Source organism: Gymnoscopelus microlampas (assembly GCF_963454915.1).
Source record: "Gymnoscopelus microlampas genome assembly, chromosome: 11".
NCBI lineage: Eukaryota > Metazoa > Chordata > Actinopteri > Myctophiformes > Myctophidae > Gymnoscopelus > Gymnoscopelus microlampas.
Genome location: NC_139948.1, coordinates 27,449,225 through 27,475,144, shown reverse-complemented (window position 1 = coordinate 27,475,144; position 25,920 = coordinate 27,449,225). Strand labels below are relative to the sequence as shown.

Here is a 25,920-nt window from a genome sequence, read left to right as displayed (position 1 = left end):
CTTATGCCTGTTTAAAGTCTGCATTTTCAAAAAATTGCTATAGCGCCCCCCTTTGGCCAATTGGAGTAAGATTGGTTTCAGTGATATTTGGAATGACCCTGTACATTTCTGCAAAGTTTCAAAGAAATGTGAGTCTGCATGTATGTTTTAGGCGCAGATGAATAATTTTCATAAAACTGCAATAGTTAAAATCTATGGAATCCTGGGATTTTGGAGCAATCTGCACGAAACGTTTAACACTTGAACTTTGGACCTCTGCCGACATAATGATGGGAGCGGATTCTCCATAAGTGAAAAAATGCAGAAGTTAGGAGCCAATGACTGTTTTTCATATAATTCAAAATGGTGGGAGATCTAAAGGTCAGAGGTCAAAAGTCAGAGGGTGAAAGTTGTTCAGCATGAGGAGACGCATATGTGTATCCAAGTTTCATGGCTGTAGGTCAAACAGGGCATGAGTTGGACCTGTTCAAAGTTGGCATTTTCAATTGAGTGCTATAGCGCCACCTTTTGACGAAAGATTGTGAGAATTATTTTTTGATCGTTTTTCATGACCATCTACCATATGGCCGAGTTTCGTAAAAAGCGACAGCACGGTTCAGCCAGAACTGCGAAAAGTGGCAGAAGAAGAAGTGACAGAATACTGCCAATAACAAAACAGGTCCAGAGCTGAGCTCTGGCCCCGTAATAACAAGAATTTTGTATTTTTTCTTTTAATTGTGGGGGCACCTGCAGTTGTAGTGTCAGTTGCTCCCTGAATTGTCATTCAAATCTCCCTGAAATCAGTTCTGTCAACTTCAGATGTCTAGCTAGCTCCCGTAAAACAGCCAAACTTAATCATGCATAGCATATACAGTATGCACAGTACATATATGCTACCACCCAACAGCGTTTTGTTGCATGTCTCAAAAAGATCAGAACTGCTCATAATACTGTAATATGGGGGGGGGGGGGGGTGCTAGAGAAGACTTGACACCCTGGAGCCAAGCTTGACTGCAAACATTGATGATTAGGGCCATTTAGTGGTGTGTGTTGAAACATTTGTGTCTGTCTGCCTGCCTACCTACTTAAGGCTCCTCAATGAGAGTGACAAGCGTCCGTTCATCGAGGAGGCGGAGAGACTGAGGAAGCAGCATAAGAAAGACTATCCAGAGTACAAGTACCAGCCACGGCGCCGCAAGAATGGCAAGCCCGGGTCCGGCTCTGGCAGTGAGGCTGATGGCCATTCCGAGGGTGAGATCAGCAGCTACAAGGGTCTCCACCTGGATGTGGCCCACAGTGGGAGAACCGGGTCCCCTTTGGCAGACGGGCACCACCCTCATGCTTCAGGTGGGCTGAATAGAATAAAATAGAATTGAATAGACATTCCTGAACTGTCTGACCCGTAACTCTGGTGCTACTGCATACGGTACACTATTCTAATCATTGTAAAAAAATAAAAATACTAACTTTATCTTTCTCTTGTCTGTCTGTACAGGCCAGAGCCATAGTCCTCCCACCCCTCCCACCACTCCCAAGACAGAGCTTCAGTCTGGGAAGACAACGGAGGGAAAGAGGGAAGGTGGTGGAAGTGTGGGCGCCCGTGGCGGAATGGGGGTCGGGGCAGAGGGAGGTTCAGGAGCTTCGGGTTCGGGGAAACCCCACATCGACTTTGGCAACGTGGACATTGGTGAGATGAGCCATGAGGTGATGGCCAACATGGAGCCGTTTGACGTCAACGAGTTCGACCAGTACTTGCCACCCAATGGACACCCGGGCATCGGGCAGAGTGCCGGAGTGGCTTCAGCTGCGGTGGGCTCCTCTGCCTCTCCGTACGCATATGGAATCTCCTCAGCTCTGGCGGCGGCCAGTGGACACTCTGCGGCCTGGCTCACCAAACAGCACCAGCAACATCATGGCTCTCCACTGAGCTCCGACCCCTCCAAGGCCCAGATAAAGAGCGAAGCTGCAGGGCCCGGGGGTCATTTCACAGAGGCGGCCTCGGCAGGCTCCCATGTCACCTACACACCCCTCAGCCTGCCCCACTACAGCTCTGCCTTCCCCTCGTTGGCTTCTAGGGCTCAGTTTGCTGAGTATGCCGACCACCAGGCCTCAGGGTCATATTACGCCCACTCTAGCCAGGCCTCTGGGCTGTACTCTGCCTTCTCTTACATGGGCCCCTCCCAGAGGCCCCTATACACTGCCATCAGTGACCCAGCCAGTGTTCCCCAGTCACACAGCCCCCCGCACTGGGAACAACCTGTGTACACCACCCTGTCACGTCCTTGACAGACACCAGGACTAGAGGGCACTAGTGCAGGTTCAGCCCCCATGCCAGACCTCCAGGGTAATAACACAAGTGGTGGTAGAGGTAGGAGTAAATGTGGTCTGGGGTGGGGGGAGTGGGCAGGCACTGGGGGAGTAGGCTGGGCAGGCAGGAGGGGAGAGACACCCTTCCGGTCTTCCAGTCGAGAGGCAGAATGGCTGCCATGGCCCAAGGATGAACTTGGAGCTCGGAGCTTTTGGAGTGTGGTGGACTATTTGGGGTAACACAGAGCAGTAGTCAATGCGTGTGCTTCAATTTCAAAACCTCAGAGGTTCGGATAACTGTTGTGGAGAGATACTTGGAGATAGCCAAACTCATCTTGTATAACATGGTTTTATGATGTCAGAAGAATAGAGTGCCAAACTGCTTGGCTATGTCCCATTCACATCTCAGGCAAGTTTAACCTGATAGCAAACATGTTAGTATTGATTGTCTTGGAAATCAGTTCAATATGTAATAGCTTTCTGTTATGGTTTCAGAGGCACATTGTGTTGTTCCAATGTCAATACAAAATATTGTAGTGTAACTGTTCTCTTACAATACTTTACCTTTTTTTTCTTTTCTTTTTCTTTTTTACACATGATGAGGGCTCATGGATCAGAAATGCCATCAAACCTCAAGCGGGTTAAGAAGTATTCATTTTTTGAGAAAATAATTTTCATTATAAAATAATTATTGACTAATATCAGGATATCTTACTGAATGTTATTGAAATTTAAAATGTTTATTTGTGTGTACAGGTGAGGTCTAAGGTATAATTTTGGAGATGTTTGATTTTCTTAAAATTTACCAAAGTTTTGAGACCAAATCTTTACACTTTGAGAAAAATCTAATTCCCAGATGTTTCTCCCCAACATGACAGTCAAACTACCTTAGCTTTTGTAGCAAATTAGTCTTCTTTAAGCTGTCAAAATTGTTTTCAATTGTATCCTATTAGTTTTCACCTCAAGCTAATACTTTGGATATTTACATAACATGGCACTGATGTGTGGCTTTGTTGAATAAGTATTTGGTGTATTCATGAAGGACATTCATGACGATGGACAATTCTATTTATACTGTACAGATAATCCATTTTCACTGACCTAAATTATGGTCTGTCTGTAGTTCAGAATACATATTCCTTACATTCCTTTTGTTGTTCTAACAAGTCGCTGTACTATTAATTCTGTCAAATGCTTTTTGCCATTCTTATTTCCACTTCACAAATTCCGCACCACTGCCTTTTCATTTATTTTGTGTGACATTAAAAATCGTGTATATAGTGCATTCAATCTACAATGCCAGATTTGTAGGTAGTAATTGTATAACATTCATTCAGTCTCTCTGCCCGAGATGCCATTACTGAAACAGTTGACAGAGATTGAGTAAGTAAAATATTGCATTTGGAATTTATGCTTGTCCAGCTGTTCAGTCACATTGAATACCAAACATGCTTTAGTCCTAATTAAATACCTACAACATAAACAGCGTGTTGTAAGTTGTGAAAAGAAAAAAGATTTATAGCATGTTAAAAAAAATATTTAAATTTGATTGAATAATAATGCATTGTTGCTTTGACATTCAGCCATAAATGTTGAGAGAATCTAAATGTTGAGAAATCCATGTAGTGCCTGATTGGACTGGACTTTTATATGTTGGCACCTGGAAAATAATCTTTCTCCACACTTCTGTGACAAACTGTAATTTGGGTATCCTCCATCTTGTAATGTGAATGAAGTCTTAAGTAAATTTTCCTTATTCGTATGTATTGACATGTGTATTACTGTAATATTGAGTATCGTTATTTGACAATACCCCACACCATATGCTTCTTGGTCTGTAGTTGACACTCCTTGTGAAGCATTTCTGGTTTGTCAACATTTACAGTTTGTGATCACAATTAACTATGTGCCTTTGAAAAAAGAACTATTTTATGTCCTAATTGCTGTTTGTGCAAAATATCTGTTGTTGCTATGAATATTACATTCATTATTTATATTTGCCTGTGTTATATTTGTTTGCGCTGACTGTTTCTCTCCATCAGAAAGAAAACATTTTGACTATTGTAATTGTTTTTCTATTTTGTATTTTACATGCTTATATAACTGATGCCAGCCCAGCAAAACTTGTAAATAATAGCAAGAATGAAACCTTAGGTATGTGATGACTAATGACCTTCTCTCACACTAAATAAAGCTGTATTCTCTCTGCTTTTGTACAAGTCTGTCTCCTAGACCTAGATCATTCTAACAATGGGACTTGCCTTTATTAGCACGGGTATAATAGCGTTAACTGACAAATGCCTAGCCTAGACAGCAATTGATTATCCAATTTCTCAAACAAGTATGAAATTGTCTCCCTGATTATATAAATATATAATAATATTCCTCACAATGAGAAAATTAACTCATTTTGACATAATATAATTGTAAATGATGCACTTCCAGTGACATTCTCAACATAATCTATTCAATCTAACGGATAATTCACTTTGTCTGGCCAGGAGTTGTCTTAAAACTATCACAAGCCACAATTGACCATCATCCAGCGACCAACTGAATATACTACATCCAATGACTCAAACTGTGGCAGTGTTTCATTCCATTAGAACAGGAAGACAAGCATCAATCATCTGTATTGTGCACTGTGCTATCTGCAGTGGCTATGAAAGGATCAGGATATGATACATCACATTATCATGTCACCCTGGGCTGCACTGTGGACCATTAGCCCGTCTCTGTGGCACTTGAACCTTTCAAATCCCAGAGTGTGATTGGTTGCGCATGCATGCTTATGTACTTGTATGACATTTTTAATATGTGCATACTTGTGTATGCATGTGTTTGTGTGTGTGTGTGTGTGTGTGTGTGTGTGTGTGTGTGTGTGTGTGTGTGTGTGTGTGTGTGTGTGTGTGTGTGTGTGCGTGTGCGTGCTCGTGCACATGCCTGTGCGAGTTGCGGGTTAAGCCTGACTCCTAATTCCCTCTATTTAATCGGCTGTGTGATACTTTGGAAAGACAAAGAGAGCCATTGAAAGGGAGCTGGGGGAGGAGAGAATCGGGGCAATGAGGGAGCATACCCAGAACTGCCTGGCCTGTAGCTTCACTGGGATACAAAGGGACTCTCATACTAGCGGCACATAGACCTCCACAACCCCCACTGCCCACCCCCTATGGTACTCCTCCTCTCCTCTCCTCCTCCCTTCCCCTCCTCTGTAAAAAAAAACACCCCTCCCTTCTCAGGTTGGAACTGTAATGGGATTAAAACATTCCAAAAGAAGGGAGGGATGGGGAGAGAGAGCCATAGTTATAAACGCATAAAGATGACGGAAATGATGTACATCAATTAAGGGCAACAGCTCTCATCACTGTGTACATCCTATTAATTGGCACAACACATCACCAGTGGGGTCAGAATGCAGGCAACAGCAGTGATTCCAAGAATAGGAAGGAATTCAGTGTCTTGCTTCAGGACACAAAACTAGCTGTTACAGACATTAAACCTGTGACTTTCCAGCCATAGGATAGTCTCTGAGACCACAGGATGACCACGATACCTTACACACTAAAATGAGGGCTTGTTAAATTGGTGGGACCATTGGCTCTGGGATACAGATTGTACTGGTGCAGGTGACCTCCAGGTGTCAGTGAACTTTGAACCCAGTATTACAAACCTTTATATTTTATTTAGGACTTTAAGATTGTAGAGAGATCAAATAATCACCACAAAGACAGCATTTGCCAATACTTTACTACTTTATCCTTTGCATTAGCCTGCTTAATTGGAAGATGGGTGGGGACTGACACATTGGCCCGGCATGGCTTCTTTTCTTTTCTATTTTGCTCAGGCAGATTTGTTTGGTTTCCAGGCTACATGACAATTTGGACAAAAATGGAGGCCGTGTGAATGGTCAATAAAAAAAAATCTGAATATATATTATTAGGAATATATAAATTATTTTTAATGAGCAACATACTAGAATGTATTAATTTTTTTAATCATGATGTGATAAACCCTACCAATGTGGTATTCCATAGGTTAAAACAACAAAGAAAAAACTAGAAAATGTGTTAATACCACATTATCCTGATCTGATGTAAAACATGGAGTTAATCACCCTAATTTCCCTATATTCCAGGGGCAAACACAGAGGATCAACAAGCTCACAACACTTTGTGTTGCAATGTGTTGTGAGCTTCTTTGCAGATCAGCTATTTTCGCTGAAGAGATTTGGTGTAGAGGGAAAAAAGAAAGGACCCTATAGAGCCCTGGGGGACTCCGGTAAACAAAGTAGAGTTAAGTTTAGGTTAAAAGCAAACTGGTTGGGAGCCCCGGTGGATCACCGAGTAAGAACATGTGGAGAATAAATAAAACAAAACAATAAAACTAAGGCCTTCTTGCAGCTGACCATCGTTCAATCCAACATGAGGTGCTTTACTGCATGTGACAAGCTCCTTGGGATGGGTAAAAGAGGGGTCAAAGAGAGGGAGAGCAAGGAGGGGGAAAAAATCTAAGATATAGGTACATGTATAAATATAGCTAAGCAGCAAGTAAGTATGAAGTTAGACATAAGGTGCAAAAGGGTGGAAATGCATGGAAATGCAAAGCAGGAAGGTTAGACATAATGACAAACAGGACAGAAAGAGGTGTGAAGGAGACAATGAATGAGGTAGAAAGAGAAAGGGAGACAAACAGTATGAGACTGATGGAGAGAGGTGGAGGAAGGAAGACAGAGAAATATTAGATAAACTGCTGGGTGGATTGTGTCCTCGACTCCTCGATGTGGCTGTCTGCGGTGATGGTCACATGCGTTGGCCGCTGTGCCCCATCAAAATAGCCCTGTGCTCCCTGTGGCACTATCTCTTCTCATCAAAACATCCCAAGATTGGAGATATTAAAAATAAATCAGAAAGACCCCATGAATGTGGCGACACACCCGGGGAAAAGGACTATGAACTGGATTCCCCCCAAATGACTTGAAACATATTGTAAGATGGATCAACGTACAACAGACATTTCTCAGTAACAGACAGGAATGCATCTGAAAAGGGGATTTAATCAACCAAGGAACTTCGGCTGATTTGGATGGTGTACACTGTAGCGGGTAGATGGACATAATTCACATACCATTATTATTAACACAGATATAAGCTTATTCCCCTTTAAAACGTGCAGTATGTGATGTCATGGTTTGGCACCGGCTAGCAGAATTATGTTGTTGTGCTAACCTACACAAATCGCCATTGCTGGCCAGAATAAAGAATCTTCAGTTTATTTCCAAAATGGTTTCATCTTAACGAACCAACTTTCATACATATATACAGTATGTTCACAAATAAATCCACCCAGTGTCATTGTACCCAGTGTCATTGTCTAGATTCCTTTAATTACAAATTTGTTAATTCTCTCATACTAGCAACCTTCCACCCCCTATCTCCCATCCTGCATCAGGCTTCTTGTCGCCTAGGTAACAACCCATTTCCCTGAAACAATGAGGTGCCTGTTTGCCTACTGTGAGTGTGTGTGTCTGTGACTCTGTGTGTGTCTGTGTGTACATGTTTGTCTGGGGACATAGAGGCGTGGGAGGGAGAACATTATGACAGTTGCAGTCTTCGCTCATCAGTAGCAACAGTTAACCTGCTGCCAGTCTTGTATTTTTGACCCAAGAAAATAACAAAATCTTGTAATTTTATAAAGTAAAATTAATTTAGTCAGGAGTTACCCGTCATATTAATGGTACGTTCCGAACTCAAATAAGATGTCATTGTATTCAGAACAACTCTTAACAGTTGAAAGGTATAATGCCAGGGTGACACCAGGGTTGGTGTGCCTGCTTCCAACATTAAAATAAATATACAAGCTGGTTTGGTACGAACCATTCTTAAAGATTGAAATACCTTTACGTTGTTTACATTATTTTCCTACTTTCTCAGCTGATAATGGTCAGTTGCATTTTTAAACAATGTAGTTATGAAGTAAATATTTACTTTATTTATTATATTTCATGGGACAGGAGTGAGACATGGCCATTTATACAAAACAATTTATTCACAACAGTAAAACAGCTTCATTACAAGTATAACTTTTGTGTCACAAAACTGTAATTACACAAGAAACTTATTTTGTAAAGTAAATGTCTGAATTCAACTTCATTTCCCCCTTGTGGAAGCAAGTTGTAATGCAGCTCTAATAACAGCACCACCGCAGGATGGATTAAAGTTGAAATTCTCACTTGGGTTGTGTAGAACAAATGCAGATAAAAGATAATCAAAGACAAAGGAGACCAGAGCATGGTGCTATCAGTTGTAAAAAAAAAAAAACAACAACGTGGCCAGCCCAGACGCTGCATTTATAAGAACTAGTGTAAGGTCTATAAATCAAACATAATGGGTATGTATACAGGCTCACCTTGGCTCTGTCAAATCCGGTGACCAATAAAAAGGGTCAATACAAATCAATCTCCAGAGTATTATGTGGAAGTGTTCCCCTCAGCAGAATGGTCAGTGCAGCCCGACTCATTTTGCCAGTGTGCATTGGACCAGTTGTTTAGTCTGTAATGATGAGCTCATCGCAGCCCCAGTCCTCATAACTGCCATCAGGAAGGTACCGTCGGATGATGATGGGGATCTTTCTGCACCTGTATGAATGGAAACGTCAAATTAAAATCATGGAAAGATGCTGAGTATCACAAAGAATGTAATGGTGGTAAAAGAAAGTCCCATATTACAAACTCTTTTTGACAACTAATTCATGATCACTTTTGGGGGTGTATGATTACCGAGAGTTGGCTATGCTTGAGGGAGAAAGCTAACTGAGAAAGGTGTGTGTGTGATAGGTGTGAAGGAACACAAAGCTAGTAGATAGCTTAATATTTTATTTTTGTTTTATGACAACATGAAAATGAACAGACGTTTTTGTTTTGTTTATTGTTACAGCTGAAAGCCAGTAGTTCAATAATCCACAGATCCAATCAGGCCAGTCACCAATAGCAAATTCGTTTTTATGTTGAACGATACCCTGGTTATCCATGTAGCAGTGGACATGAAATATTTATAATTATAAAGGATTTTCCCCTATGACCCATTGCTAAACTATTTTGTTAAACTATTTACTTAATACTTACTTAAGCTCTTTCATAGCAATTTGCAGAGGATCTGTCTCCCCTTCTAGCTCCACCATAACTGGAGCACACATCCTATAAGAAAGGGGAGAAGTTCAGCAAATAAATGTTGAATTATCATAATGTGAACGGTTCAAGTGCTGTTGTGACAGAAGGTAACGGCATAACATTTAGACCTCGCAAGTAATCTCCAAATGGTACTGAAATCATTATAAATAAAAAACGGTTGCATAATATAGTGTGGGCTTTATCTTCTCTGTTGTATGTGGCACTTAATCAAGTACTTATGGCAACACTTAACAACGCTCCACAACAAAATTCTCCCAACAAATATATATGAATCAGTGATGATGACAAAGTCACTAGTGTGTAATGTTGGTTAGAGCTGAAAAATACCACTCACGCTATCTGAAGGGCTCGAGTCCCTAGTACTCTGGCCCTCTCGTATTTGGTCATGTACTGTGTTGTGATCCTCTTCTGGTTGGCCCCATGGCCCTCTCCTGCTGGTAGGATCTGCACATTTTCCTGGTCTTCCTGGTTACCGAGTAAAGAGAAACATTTGACACACTACTCACCACAGATGGAACTAGAAAATGTGCTCCTCGGAGCACAGGTCTCCGCCAGCGGACCCGTGCTATTTTAACCAAAGGAAATCTTGGTCTTCATCAGGTTTCAGACGATGATTTGCTGCTTCTTTAGTTCGCGTAATGGGAGTTAGTTGCATTGTGTGATCTCAGCTGTGCTCTCAGTTTGTACTGGAAAGTACTGTTCCTGATTGATCCTGTCTAAGCTATTTATATTACATATTGTGATGTCACGTGAAACTTGACCAATGTTAGGTGTTCTCAGACGGGCACACACGCACGGTCGGGTAATTTGTACTGGAAAGTACTGTTCCTGATTGATCCTGTCTTACCTATTTATATTACATATTGTGATGTCACGTGAAGCTTGACCAATGTTGGGTGTTCTCAGACGGACACATACAGAGACGGACGGAGAGGAAAAGACACTCTCCATTAATCCTGTCAATATTACATATTGTCACGTGTCACTTGACCAATGTTAGCTTGGCTGATGGATAGGTGTGTCACTTCAAAAAATATAAATGTTTTTTTGAAGTGACACACCTATTTATAGGTCTCTATTTCATCATGCGTCTCGCTAGCCAATCAAAGCACACCCTTTCAACATATTGTCACGTGTCACGTGAAGCTTGACCAATGTTAGCTTGGTGGACACACGGAAGGACGAGAACGAAAACATAGTCTCCTCGCGGAGACAATAATTCAAAGAGCACAGAGGAGGGTTGAGTCAGTGACCAAACGTTCTATTTGTCTGGGATTGTCCCAGTTTCATGCTAGATGTCCCTAGTCCTGACAAAGATCTCTAAAGGACTATGTCCCACTTGTAATATGGCACGTGTATACGTGCACATACGCCATGTGTGTGTGCATGAACGTGCCATTCATTTAAGGGTCTCGGTTTGGGGTTTTGAAAAGTCAACCTAGGATGGAGGGGACACTACAAATGTTGGGCGCTAGAGATACTGTAGTGGCAAAAACAGTTACTTGTGCCTTCACATAAACCACAAGCGCATTCTTGGAAAGAAAGTCAATTCATCCAACAAAAAGTAATTCATTACCTCCTATGGATAGTTCAACTGAAGTAGCCTAAATAATCCACATAGTCCAGTCAATAATCCAACAAAACAATATCAACAACTGAAATGCGAATATAAAAATGAACAATCTCACTGGTTTAACGACTCGTCATTGGTATTCCTGTGCATAATTATTTCTAGTGATTGTGGATCTTGTATAAGCGATGAAGTAAGCTCTCACATAGTATCCCTTTGTTGTGACGATGATATAAATAATGATAATGGTCACAATGATAATAGCATAATTAACCACTTTTAACCTCTGGTGCCCCTATTTTGTAATTGCAGGTGAGATCATTAAAAATATTTCACAATTCTCTCCAAATCAAATCTTTCAAAACAATAGCCCATCTACAAGCTTACGACTCACTCACGCTGGGCTAAAAATAAGGCAACATACATGGGATAACTAGGAAAACGAATTGGTTTCCAATCAGACTGAACAGATAAGGCACCAGGATGGATCAAGAAAATGTATGTAATATCACAGTAATTCTAGGGCTAATTACTTTTCAGTTTTAATTACATTTTCAGTACTTTTACTTCTACTCCACTACTCAGAGGCAAATATTGTACTTTCACTACACTACAATTATTAGAAAAAAATATTAGTTATAAGTTACATAATAGATTTTGATTATTATTACAAAACATACACAAACCACTTCAGCTCTGTATACATTTCGGCCATTTGAAAATAGCAGATCTACACGCTCACAGTGAGCTTGGAGATTTGCTATTTTCAAAAGATGTTTTATATTTTATACATTTGAAAACTCTTGAAATGGGACATTCTGCATAATGAGTACTTTCTACTTTTGGTACTTTAAGTACATTTTGATACCAATGCTTTTGTACTTTTACTCAAGTACATTTTTTTGAGAGTGGAAGGACCGCAGACTAACTCACATCTTCCGCGTTTTCCAGGTCATCCATTCCCTCATCTTCTTCGCCCTCATCGAAATCCCCATCATCGAAGCTACAGTTTTGAATGGAGGAATAATGACTGTTAGAACCAAGACGTATTATTACTGTAATAATGCTTTAAAGCCATGTGTCGTCGTACGTTAACATGCGAGGACACCACGTTATACTGTCGTTACAATACAAAACACAGTATCAAAACCACTGTTCTAAACTCTTGGTAGCTGGTTACTTACTTATCTTCATTGTCTGACATGTTGCTGTTTAAATAGTATAAATAGTTGGTGTTAATTTAAAGTCGTAGTTTTAAACGATACTTAGTTGTTGTTGACAAAACGTCTGCGTTCAACATGAAAGAACTACCTATTTCCGGTGAGAATGTGCGACCACAATGATCCTCCGGGTATTCACAGGCGACCGTGCTGAGTAGTTCCACTTGCTCTGAAATGTAACATACAACTAAACCCACATCTGCTTATGGTTATCTCAAACCTCTTTCTGATTTATCAACAAACAGACACAGGAAAATATAACATAGATACATGTTTATTACATATATTAACAATATCCGAGAGCTTTGGAAGCTACTCAAGAACCTCCTAGGCTGCAGCAAAAAATTGAAAACCAGGCTTTCAAACTTAAGCCTCAAGGTGAATGACACTCTCATTTCATCCAAACACGAAGTGAGTAAAATCCTCAACATATTCTTCACGACCGTAGCCTCAGATTTGGTTGAAAAACTTCCTCCACACTCTGGGAGATATGGTGAGGAGTATGTTGTCTCATTTTACGAAAAACAGGGTGTTTGCAAAGATGACTTTAAACTCTCCCCTGTGAAAACAGAAGAGGTGTTTAAAAAATTGAGTGCTCTTCATCAACACAGAGCCACAGGCCTCGACAATATCCCCCCCAAATTTCTAAAAGACTCAGCCGCCTCCATTGCTCCAATCATTACCCACATATTAAACCTCTCCACCACACAGGGACAGGTCCCCAACGACTTCAAAAAAGCAAGGGTGACCCCTCTGTTCAAAAAAGGAAACCAATTAGACCCTGGCAACTACCGCCATATTTCTATTCTAAGCTCCATCTCGAAAGTCATGGAAAAAATAGTCTATGAACAGGTCGACAAGTATCTTGCCGAGAAAAATCTAATCTACAAATTCCAATCTGGCTTCAGAACAAACCACTCCACTGACACATGCCTTCTCTATTTGAACGACTCTATCAAACAAGAGATTGAAAAGGGCAAATATTGCGGCATGGTCATGCTGGACCTCCAGAAGGCTTTTGACACCGTTAATCACCCAATTATGATCAATAAGCTCAAAGCAATAGGTTTTGATAACACGTCAGTGAACTGGATGAGATCCTACCTGGAAGGGAGGGAGCAAGTGGTGGAAGTAAACGGCACCCAGTCCCCCCCCCTCCCAGTGACTTGTGGTGTTCCCCAAGGAAGTATACTAGGACCCTTACTGTTCCTGATATATGTGAATGACATGTCGTCAGCCTGCGACTGCAACCTGTTCCTGTTCGCAGATGACTCGGCCCTGCTAGTCTCGGACAGGGACAGGCTGCAGGTTGAGAAAACTCTCAGCTCTGAACTCAACAAGATCTGCATCTGGCTCTCCGACAACAAGCTCTCATTACACCTGGGCAAAACGGAATGCATCCTCTTTGGGTCCACTCCTAACCTCAGAAAGGCAGAGAGCTTCACGATCAAAGCGGGTGATGATATCATCAAAAGAAAAAACGAAATTACCTACCTGGGCTCTATCTTGGAGGCTGACCTCTCTGGTGACAAAAATGCTGAAAAAACGATCAAAACGGTCCACAAAAAAACACGCTATTTGCGGAGTATTGATCGTAAAGTCAGTAAGAAGACTCTGAAGACTCTTGCAGTGGCCCTCATACAAGGTCATTACGATTATGCATGTACTTCATGGTATCACAACACCTCCAAGGCCTTAAAAACAAGGCTCCAAACATCCCAAAACAAACTTGTAAGGCTACTTCTTGGCCTCAACTACAAAACCCATCTAACCCCTGATCATTTTGATAGGATTGGATGGCTTAGGGTTGCGGACAGAGTACAGCAACTTGCTATGGGCCTGGTCTTCAAGATATATCACAACATTGGGATCCCCCTGTATTTGTCAAAATACTTCCAAAATGTTAATGATGTCCATGATCACAATACCAGAGGCAGCTCCACAAACCTTGTCCAACCCTTTTTTGGCTCAACAAAGGGAAGTAACTCGTTCTCATGCTATTCATCAAAAATGTGGAACGCCCTACCAAAAGGAGTAAAGGAGTGTAAAACCCTACTCTCTTTCAAAACAGCCCTAAAGATACACCTTCAGGAGGCTGCAATTGGAAAATGGCCCCTGTCTAAGTCCTAACCTAACCTACCCCCCTACCCCCCCCCCTTCTCTCCTTCTCCTTTTGTACATATTTCTCACTCTTCATACCAGTAACCTGTAAACTGATTGTATGACATTCTATAGTAGTTGTGTATATCTGTCTGTCTCTTATATGTCATCATGATTTGTGTGCATGGGGAACTCATTTGAAACAAGCTCAGTGCTTTTATGAGTCTTCCAGTTTAGTAGACCTTGTATTGTGAATTCGTACTTCCATGTACTGTTGTTCTCATGTCTTACTAAATAAAGTACATCAATCAATCAATCAATCAAATCCCACAGTTATACATAATTACACAGCAAACAGCAAGTGCAAGATTTTATAAAACAGCTATCAAGTTAAAATGTACAAAAAAAAATAGCAGTGGTGACAAGTAACAATTAGTAAATGTACTTACAAGGTACATTTACTCAAGTACAGTACTTGAGTACAAATTTGAGATACTTTTTTTTTGTTTTTACATATACGTTATACTTCTACTCCACTTCATCTCCAGAGGCAAATATTTAACTTTTCCCCCCACTTACGTATGTGACAATTTTGGTTACAAGTTACTTCACAGATTTAGATTATTAATATAAAACATACATGATCAACCAATAAATATAATGTATTATTATATGTTAAGCTTGCCAGCAGCATGCATAAAGTAATTAAAATCAGCCCCACCTTTACCAGCTGAAACATTAAAGTGATGAACACATGAATGAATAACTAATTACAATCCAAAATAATATGATTTTATATTATATGAAAAGTATTAGTACATACTTTTGGTCAAGTAAAGGCACTGAATTGCACTACTTTTACTGTAAGACAGATACCAAATGCATTCAAAACTTTCATATCTAAAAAAATAAATGTCTTCCTTCCTTTTCAATTTCACAAATGCAATTTAACAAGTCATTTATAGGAAGAGCTTATTTTTCAAATAAGGAGTGGAGTTGTTTTTTGTGAGTGTTTGTTTGTGCACAGCATTGAAGCCCACGTTCGTCAGGCTACTGATTCAGGCTTGATGGAATAACGCCCCACTGCCTCTCAGCTGTTCTTCTTGTCCTTTGAGTCTTTTGCGGTCTCTGATTTTTGCCTTAGCATCTTCAACACTTTCATAAGCTTGAACTTCCCCTTGGACTTCTTTAGTTCTTTTAGGCCCTCTTTCTGGAAGTCTTAAAGGGAGACATACAGTAGTAGAACATGGGAAAAACAGAACTTGTCACCCAACAGTGTGCAGATAAATGGAGCAGTGAGTGACCCAAGCTGAGTTTGGGACAGCAGTTTAAAATGGATTTAAATGAGTGACTACAAAGAGAGATGAGGAAACATAAATTTGGGCCATTGCCTAAAGGAGAAATCTCTACAAAAATATTATTTTCTCACCTTTCCGCTTCATCATGGCTTCTAACAACAGATCTTCTTCCCTTTCTCTGAAAAATGAAACAAAAGAAGATATGTGTCACTTTTTTTTTTAACCACTTGAACCCGATATATTCAGTTGACTGGAGTCCCCCAGGGCTCTATAGATGGTCTGCAACTTTTCCGCTCTTCACCAAAAATGGCTGCGCTACAAGCTCACAACGAGTCGAACAGCGAGGTGTTGTGAGCTTGCAGATTGACTATTGTCATCAAATGTTCGCCCCAGAATAGGGATGCTAGGTTTCAAGTGGCTAAATCATCATGAAATGAGTGGAAAAACAAACCGAGCCAAGCACCTTTGTCTGTCCTGATCCAAGCTGCTGATGATCTGGTTTCTCTGTTCAATAATGGTGACCAGTTCATCCATCAGTTGCTGCTCTCGACCTCGATCCTCCTGACTCCAGTCACTCTCTGTGAAGCACATGTATTGTGTCACATACACAATATCCACATATGAAATATCCAGATTTTGCTGTGTACCATATAGCCAAGCATGCACCTTACAGTATATGTGACATACTCACCAGGCTTATTGAGGAGACATCGGAGTTCATACTCTACGTCTGTCTGTCTTTCTTCTAAGTGTTGTTGCTTTGTGCTGGGGACATGACAAAATAGCCAGAAGTTAGAAGGGACTTATAACATCACTTACAACAAGGTACACAGCAAAATCCTGAGTGTAAGTTTAAGCAATATAGTAGAATGTTGGAGTTGTAGAGCTACCTAGCAAACAAAGCGAATTCTACCAAAAACATCAGCCCTCGTACTTAATTTGGGGAAAGTAAAATTGTTGTGTTAATGTTATCTTACCATTGACAGAAGTTATATGGTGCAATCTTCAATATGTCACCAATACAATATCGGTCTACTGCTGAGGTAGTACTCATTTATTACATATTAGCAGAATATGCTTTGTTCACATTTGACTAGTGTGATAAAAGTGTGATCGTAAAACTTGTGAATGTGTCAGGATTTTTGCTGTCTACTTTCACAATTTTACTCTAGCAAAATCTGGATCAAGGGTACTGAAATTAGATAGTGGACAGTGATGGCATAATCAATATATTTTACTGGCAAAAATATCAATACCAATGAAATGCACTCACAGATAAACCAGCTCTGCATCTCTGCGCACCAGCACCTGTTTCTCACGGATAAGAGTCAGCCAGTCCATAAGCATCTTCTCCTCATCTTCATCTAAAGTGAACGAGTTAAAAAAAAGAAATAGAATTACTTAATTGGTACTTCAACGCACAACAGTGTTGCTTGCCAAAAATAACTTTTTTTTTTTTTTGTTCAAGGTTTTTTTATTTTATATTTTCACATACAGGTCAATAACAAAAGGCATACAAAAACAGTGAATGTATGTTACCCCTCCCACCCCCCCAAAGTTCCCGCTCCGAAAGAGCCACAACCCTGGTATCTTATTGTACCATTAACACAAAGGACAATACAAACAAGTCAAAAAAACTAAAAACAAAAGTATACACAGTAGGATATATATATGATTAAAGAAGGATTTAAATTGAATTAAATAATAATAATAATAATAATAATAATAATAATAATAATAATAATAATAATAATAATAATAATAATAATAATAACTAGAAAAAGTGCTCCTCGGAGCACAACTCTCCGCCAGAAGACTTGTGTTGGTTCGAAGGTCGCGAAGGTCGCTATCCCTCTTGTATATGTAATGTCCTATCCATCCTGTCTGGGTAAGTGTCCTCTTCCGTTCATTCTGTGTAAGTGTCCTATCCCTCCTGTCCTATCCGTCCTGTCTATGTAAGTGTCATATCCCTCCTGTCTATATAAGTGTCCTATCTGTCCTATCTGTCCAATAAGACAGATAGGAACAATTGGACCGCGACTACTTGACTACTTCCGGTTCGAAGGTCTGGGAGTGAGCTAGTGGCCGGATTTTCGGTATTGGAATCTGGCTTATCACAGTGACACATGTATTTATAGGTTGCTATCCCTCTTGTATATGTAAGTGTCCTATCCAACCTGTCTGGGTAAGTGTCCTCTTCCGTTCTGTCTGTGTGAGTGTCCTATCCCTCCTGTCTGTATAAGTGTCCTATGTCATATCCCTCCTGTCTATATAAATGTCCTATCTGTCCTATCTGCCAATTATGTATCAGCCATGCAGCCATTTCATGGTTCCCGTCTTACCTCACTCTGACAGTGGCAGAGACACTGTCAGAGTGATGCCATGTATATATAGGCCCGGTGGCGTCACTAGCCAATCAGATCACAGTATTTCACGTGTCACGTGAGGCTTGACCAATCGGTGTGTCATGTTTAGAAAGTGAAAACGCAGTGATAACAATACTCTCCTGGCGGAGAGTAATAATACACAAAAAAATAATACAAAAACAAACAAATTCAGTGGGGTCAATTTATGGGTCATTAATGTCAGCAGCATTCAGTCTCTCTATATGTTAAAAAAGGTTGCCAGATGGTGTAAAATTGCAGAGCACACCCCCTTGTGGAAAAATAACTGATTTGATGTGATATGTTGTGTTGTTAGCTTGAAAACTTTGTTTCTCTGGTGATGAAGTATAAATTAGGTTAAGGGAAATTAGTCTGTGTGTGTGCGTGTGTGCGTGTGTGCGTGTGTGCGTGCGTGCGTGCGTGCGTGCGTGCGTGCGTGTGTGCGTGCGTGCGTGCGTGCGTGTCTGTTTTTAACACATTGTAATTATATTAATTAATTGGGTGTTGTGTGCTTCACTTTGTACAGAACAATGTACAGAACATTGTAGTCGTTTGTTGCTGTGATGACCATGTGGTAAATGAATGCCACTGGACAATCTGTTACAATTTAGTCTGGGACAGATTACTGGTGGATACTGACAGGATAAGACAAATAGGATCTTCTTAAATTACCATCTTGGCAGTTTCTCAAACTTTTCTCCAGTTCCAATCCTTTCAGGTCCAGTGTTTCCACCTGTTTATCCAGTTCTCCCATCTCCACCTCCAGGTCTTCCACAGGAACAACACAGTCTGTCTGCACCTAATGGGAGTTATATGAGGGAACGTTAAAAGAGAGTAGTCCTCTATAGTAGAACCGTGTGAGCAATTAGTACTCAGATTGGTTGAACAGGATCTTTCATAAAAATAAGCTACAGAACTTGCAAAATAAATGAATTAAACTGGTCCACAGGATTGTAAACAGGGTGGTACCCAAATATCTAGTCAACCACTTTTCTAAGGTTAGTGATCACAGTACACAGTTATTCCACCAGAGAGAGCTCCACAGACTTTGTTCGATTTGTACCTAACAGATTTAAGAGCTGTATGGGAAAGAACTCATTTTTATACTCTAGGCCTCCTACAACTACACCACCCAAGGCACCAGACAAGTGGAATGTGTTACCTGCAAGCCTTAAATCTATTAGCTCCATTGTTAACTTCAAGTCCTCCATAAAGAGCTGGCTGAAAAACAGCCGGACCTAACCATCAATCCTACATCCAACTGACCTTCCTCTTGATAAGGGGGAACCCATATCCAGGGGCCAGGGTCTTAGATTTAGGAATACCGAGATTTCGATCAAAAGGGTTCTCTTTGCAGGCCTGTTGAAAACAGTAAGAAAACAGAATATAGAAAGCAACTGTATGTATTACTGACTTATACACAAACCACCCTGAGAGATGACAAGAAACCTGCTCAACCTGATATGTTTGCATTGCACGTGTATTCATCAGTAGCATCATCTTCTGGCAACTTATGGTAAGTGAGTGTGGAATAATTTCTTCTATTCATAGTGTCATGTGTAGGCTGTGTAAGGACCTGTCTTGTGACAAATATTGACGCAAGTGTGCCATTCATATTCAGCCTTAAGGTTTCGTTCTAACAGCCATGCTGGCTGGTATTTGTTGTTTTGTATATTGCTCTATGACACAAGCTGAACTCCCTTCTTTTTTGTTGCTTTTTAGCCATTTCCCACCCTAATTTAGACGTTATGCCAGTTAAATCCTCCCCACCCACATTGAGTGTTGTCAGTGCTGTTGTATCCTACTGACTCACCTGCCAGTGATGAGCCCCCACAGGGAGGACGTAGAACCTCCATCCTACTTCCCCCGCCCAACCCTCCCTGCTGACAGGTGCCGCCCCAGCCCGTAGGTGTATGTACAGTGACAAATATCACCCTCCCAGCTCGGGTTCCCTCCCCCGAACATGGGCCAATTGTGTTCGTATAGACGCTCGTCAAAGCTTGATTCGAACCCCCAGCCTCCGCAGTGGTGTGCAGGCCCTTTACCACTACATCACCCAAGCTCCTGAAATCTCTTCTTATCTATGTGTATAACCATGGTCTGATCCTTCTTGACCACCACATGAGTTTAATGTACTTCTCCCATGAGCTAATTTTTAACTTCTATCTTAGAAGAACAAAGTGTATCTGACTGTTTGTCTCAACATCCTGATGGATCCAGAATTCCTTGACACAAGTAACTTTGTAGTTAACAGTTATGACTACTGTATTTTATTACATATTATGTAACATAGAAGGCTCATTGTACCTTACTCAAAGATGCAGTGGTAGAGGGACTCTGAGGGAGGGTAGAGAAGATAGCTGGTACAGACACACTCTTTGTTAAAGGTAGAGTCTTGGCTTCATCTGATGCCACAGGTGATTCTGCTGCTCCTACTACACCACTCAAGGAACCAGCTTCAGCCATGTCAGGCTTGCAAAGTCCAGCAGTAGCTCCAGCCAAGTCAGGAACTTCTAGTCCACTTAATCCGTTAAGGTCAGGCTTGCAAAGTCCAGCAGTAGCTCCAGCCAGGTCAGGACCTCCAAGTCCACCCATGCCATTTTCTACACCTATATCTGGTATCCTGAGTCTGCCAGCTGCATCCGAAACATCTGGTACTTCGAAGGAACTCACTGCTCCAGCCAAATCAGGGGCTCCAAGTGCCCCACCTACATCAGCCATGTCAGGAATACCTACATTTCCACTAACCCCACTAACTGCCCCTGATAGGTCAGATACCCCAAGTTTGTTACTTACTCCTCCTAAGTCTGGAACCTGAATTCCACTAGTAACATCTTCTAAGCCAGGTTCAAAACCAACGACCCCTCCTAAACTAGGTACCCCATTACCTGCTCCTGTCCACTCTGGTTTTTCAAGTCCACTACCTACCCCTTCTAATTCAGGTTCACCACTAACAGTGCCTGAAAAAAGAAATACTCCTGGTTCAATTTCAGTGCTTAATACAGTATTTGCAGCTGGTGCATTAGCATTATCAGCAGTTCTACCAATACTGGATGGACTAGAGGAACCAATGGAGTCTGAAGTGGGTGGTTGGGTACCTTTGGAACCTTCTCTCTTGGGTGGAATGGGCTTTTCAGCTGATGCTGTTTTTCTGTCAGATCTAGAAGTATTATTATCTGTGTCACTCAAGCTCACTGGAGCTGGAGTGTCAGGTGATTTATTTTGCTGATTATCTGCATTAATAGATGGGATATTTGCCTCTGAGGGTTTAGTTTGGTTGGCAGATTCAGTCTTGGTACGCTCTTCTATTGTATCATTTTGATTGTCCTCATCTACTACCTCCCCAAATGGATTGCGAGGAAGAACTCTTGGCTTAAACCATGATGATGGAGGGGTCACTGGGGCTGGGGCAGGGGGTAGTTGTGTCCACGGGCCTGAATGGACAAGAGTCATCCATGGATGGCTACTTTTGGCTTTACGGCTACCACTAAGAGAGAGTAATAGGCAAAGTATAAATTAGGCAAACTAGGGCTGAAAGGAGTGATTAAACAATAAATGAAAATAAACAATGGACAACGTTTTTTTGTACAGGTAGTTGATGCCTAAAATAATTACACACTGAAAAATACTTACGTGCGAGAGGTGCTGGATGGGGCATCACTAATGCTGGATGAGCTGCCTATAGATTAGATTTAGAATTAAATAAAACATGGTTTAAATAGTTCTTACAGCCATATTCAAGAAAGAGAGAAAATAGCCATGAGAATGTCATCACATCAGCATATACTTTGTACTTTATATACACAGTGTACACAGAATATAAATATAAAATTGGCTTTAATCAGTTACAGTGAATGAATATTCACCTGCATTAGAAGAGCTGTTCATTCTTTGAAGTATTTTAGTCCTGGGTGCAGGAACAGGAGGTGTGGACGCATTTATCATGCTACTCTGTGCATGAAAAGGCCGAACACTTCCTTCTGAAAGTGATACACGGATGTAGAATTGAGCCCAGAGGGCAATTGGGTTTTTGTTGCTTCTTCCTGCAACTCAGAGTCTGTTTGCATGGGCAACAGTCCAGCTTTTCCAGCTCTTTCAACTGGTGTATGTTTAAAACTGTGTGGGGGAGGATGAGGTGGAGCTCTAGTCTTCACTTTGTCTCTTGACCCAGTAGCCGAGTGTCTATTTTCTTTCACGTCTCAGCTCCTATCCTGCCTTGTGTTGCTCTCCCCTCCCCGTCTCTGCTCTATTACAAACCAGTGGGTCCTGTGACCCTGTTTTACCAGTGTAATGAGGGAGACAGTACCTCCCTCACACTTTAATTTGGGAAATTGCTCAGGAGATCCAATTTGCTGACAGAGGTCAGGAGGGGCCTTTTCACTGTCTGTTATATGGAGTGTGTAGATCTCTGATTCAGAATCATTCCCCTGTTTATAAAGACCCTGTTAATTGGCTTCTCCTGCATTATCCACATCTGAAAACAAGAATAAAAAATATCAATAGGGAGGCATCCGTAATTGATTTTACATATACACTACCACCTGTATTAATGAAATACAGAATACATTCAAAAGACTGGGTTTTTTCTCTAACTCTCCGGTCCTAAAGGCTAAAGATCACAATGAGGGTAAAGCATAAACACGGTAATAACATTTAACACTAAAAGACACTATGAGCAAAACAAGCAAACATTGAAGAATCTGTTCCCTAAATTAGCAAGTAATTAGTCGTTAGTTTTAGTGATAAGAAAACATTTCTCAGTGAATCCAAAGTAATAAGAAACCGAAGATCCCCCCCTCCCAATTAATTTGGAAAAATACAGACTTATGCAGTACAGAAAGTTGATGAATAGAAGATTTTAATTCAAAATACATATATACACCAAACAATATGTCAAACAAACAAAATAATCGCTGGCAAAAAAGAAAAGAAAATCAAACTTTGCCTTGAGCTCATTAAATACAATATTACATATTTAATAGTTACTAATTAATTACCTACATTATTTACCCATAATGTAGGCTACAGTACAGTGTGTTAGAATAGAGCTTTTGTTATGCTTTTTATGTCTTCCCAAAATGTAGGGTTTCATGGAAAGAAAGCCTTCATTATGTAGTGTTGGCCTCCATATGTATATGTTACCTGAAGAAGCTGCCTAGACTCTCCTCTCTATCAAATGTCTCCGGACCAGGTGGGCATACTCCCTACGCAAGACACAGATGCTGGATGACAGCGAATGTTCTCGACTTGACCGTTGATCAGGTGACGCCTGAAAACAGAACATAAAACAGTGACTAAAGGTGATTAACCTGTGGCTGAGATGTATGTGGTGTTGGAAAAAAGGCAGGTTTGTGGACATTAGCATAAAATATACAGTGTGTTAAATTAAGCTATTACCTAGGGGGATTCAAACCATCAGGAGGTGTATGTGTCACAGACTCTTGGATACGTAAGTCTGTGACATGTGACTACCGCAAACTGGCAGGACTGGCTACAAAGCAAAGACACACAAACTGTCACTGAGTATTTGGGATGACTGAAAGTATGGTATGAAAGAAAAGAAAGAAAATATTTGGCAGAGATAGAATCTTCTGTTTTTTATACATTCACAATGAGAGAGTGTCAGAAAGTCAATGTCAGAAAAGTAGACAGTGGAACACAGACACACAGCTGTAACACACACTGTGTGATTTCTCGTTGAATAAGTCGTGGTACTGAGACACATAGATGACCACAATCAGACGATTAGGCACTTCACTAGCAACCATGCCCTTATGGTCCAGCAATGCAGGGATCCTCGATCAGCTCCTCAGCTGATGTCCCCATGGTGCATGCATAGACATTTTGGTTTATTGATAAGTAATAAAAATGACCAAAAAAAGTTCCATTTCATACAAGCAATGGGAAATCACAAGGAACACAAGAGGAAGAAATAGAGAGGGGAGAGAGAGAGAGAGAGAGAGAGAGAGAGAGAGAGAGAGATTAGGCTAGTCACTAGTGGATAACAGCTTATCCAGATGGAGCTACACGTGTCCTATGGTCCCACTGCTCAAGACAGTAGATCATGGATTGCTACAGAACAGTGACCTCTCTGTCTCTTTTCTAACACTGATAAACATAAAATGTACAAATAATGCATGAATCCATAGAATCAAGAAAGGCTTGAGTGGGTTGAACCAAGACCTGCCAGTGTATGCTTGCCTGAGTGCAGCAAGCATGCATACACTGTTGCGTATGTTATGATGCCAATTCGGCCAACTAACCACCCAACAGGCAACATCAATCAGGTCACATGGTGGTGGATGATGGCACAAAAGGCAAGTGAAGTCCATCTCTGAATGAAGTTGACATGTTCTTTATCCCAACATCGGGGTATAGCCTAAATCATTTGTGCCTATCTTGTGACACCACATTATTGTAAACTATAACGCCTTCAAGATTTAATTTCTTGAGCGGGATGAGATCGAACGGATCAAAACACAAATGCTGCGGGCCTAACTTCGTGGATGAAAGGGTAAAATAGCGTCATCTTTATGTTACAGTAGACTATCACTCTTGTCTGTCTAGTTACTGTAGTTAAACAATAACACGTATTGCAAAAAAACAACAAAACAACAACAACAACAACTGTGACCTCAGTGCCACTGCCAGTGCCAGACAGGGTTTCTTTTTCTAAAGAAGGCTATTAAACAAAACAAATTACTAGTCTCCGATCCGATCGAGACAGATTCCTCGTTCACGCGTTGAAGTTCTATCAAACGTTACATTGTCCAAAAACCACAACAAACCTCAGGTGGAAGCTGGACTGGTCGCTCATTCGACATATACAACCTGCACTGTAACTGGAGTAGGTTAACACTTGGTGGAGTTTTCCGGTGATTCTTAGATTATTTCTTCGCGTCCAGACGAGCAAAGACAGACATTAAAACAAACCCGTTAATACTTCACTGTACGTGTCCAATAGGTTTCACGTGAGCGGTAGTACACAATGTCTACCGCTTGAGGGCAACACATGACCAAAACGTCTAAATTTAGCAGCTTTCTTGTTTCAAGTTCATTTCTCAGATGTGAGGTTCAGTGAGGCAGGCAGGTTTGGCAAACACAAGTTGCACAACATTTACGGAATCAAATCTGTTGTGAAATTACATTTTCGATAAAACACAAAGCAAGGTTGGAAGAAAATTTTTCCATGATGAAGATTTTGACACCCATTTGTTATAATAACCCATTTGTATAGTTTCAATGTACAGATTATTGACTTTTTTGGATGTTCTACTGTACTGATGATTTAATCCGTGTACCTTTCTATGATCCTAGATGACTATTTCTATGCATTTGATGTATTAGCTCGTGTTGTCCTTGCTTGCTGGATTAAGAGCGTCTGCTATAAATGCATACATTGTAAATTGTAAATTGTATTAAAGGATCCGTGGAAGAAGTACTCACATTAAAGTATCAATACCATAATGTAGAAATACATATTACAAATTTACTTGAGTAAAAGTACAAAAGTATTGGCATTAAAGAATACTTTAAGTACCAAAGTAAAAGTACTCATGCATAATGTCAAAATCTTTTGAAAATAGTAGGTCTACAAGCTTGCGTTATGAGTTTGTAGATCGGCTATTTTCAAATAGCCAAAGTGCTTAATGCATGTTTTGTAATAATCAAAATCTACAAAGTAACTAGTAACTCAAATTATTGTAACTAGACCATATCCGTCGGGGAATATGAGCACCCAAAGTGTGCAGTTTGGCTTATGCGCTGAGAACAGACAGTTTATCAGGGATGGAAAGTGAGTGTGTACTGTGTAGTGCAGTGGTTCTCAAACGTTTTCATGTCAAGGACCCCCAAATTGACACTTGTTAGCCCGCGG

General features: G+C 40.8%; 3 protein-coding genes across 3 annotated transcripts in view; 1 reads left to right on the top strand and 2 right to left on the bottom strand.

The window, feature by feature from the left end:
• Positions 1–4,505, top strand: part of sox10 (SRY-box transcription factor 10) — a 13,223-nt gene extending 8,718 nt beyond the window's left edge. The window contains exons 3-4 of the mRNA XM_084071717.1: positions 1,070–1,326; positions 1,475–4,505. Coding sequence (XP_083927843.1) covers positions 1,070–1,326; positions 1,475–2,265 — 1,048 coding nt within the window. The 3' untranslated portion in view covers positions 2,266–4,505. The remainder of the gene's footprint in view (positions 1–1,069; positions 1,327–1,474) is intronic.
• Positions 4,506–8,308: 3,803 nt separating this feature from the next.
• polr2f (RNA polymerase II, I and III subunit F) lies at positions 8,309–12,370 on the bottom strand. Its single transcript, XM_084072096.1, has 5 exons — positions 12,227–12,370; positions 11,976–12,045; positions 9,807–9,937; positions 9,407–9,478; positions 8,309–8,920 (listed from the first exon to the last, which is right to left on the bottom strand). The coding sequence occupies exons 1-5, from the start codon at positions 12,244–12,246 to the stop codon at positions 8,830–8,832; spliced, it is 384 nt and encodes a 127-aa protein (XP_083928222.1). The 5' UTR covers positions 12,247–12,370; the 3' UTR covers positions 8,309–8,829.
• Positions 12,371–14,896: 2,526 nt separating this feature from the next.
• On the bottom strand, positions 14,897–21,993 carry LOC311055505 (uncharacterized protein). The gene is made up of 10 exons (XM_084071707.1): positions 21,911–21,993; positions 21,678–21,723; positions 20,352–21,531; positions 19,311–19,403; positions 18,717–18,843; positions 16,934–17,024; positions 16,352–16,425; positions 16,124–16,238; positions 15,792–15,838; positions 14,897–15,580 (listed from the first exon to the last, which is right to left on the bottom strand). The coding sequence occupies exons 1-10, from the start codon at positions 21,987–21,989 to the stop codon at positions 15,453–15,455; spliced, it is 1,980 nt and encodes a 659-aa protein (XP_083927833.1). The 5' UTR covers positions 21,990–21,993; the 3' UTR covers positions 14,897–15,452.
• Between the last annotated feature and the right edge of the window lie 3,927 nt (positions 21,994–25,920).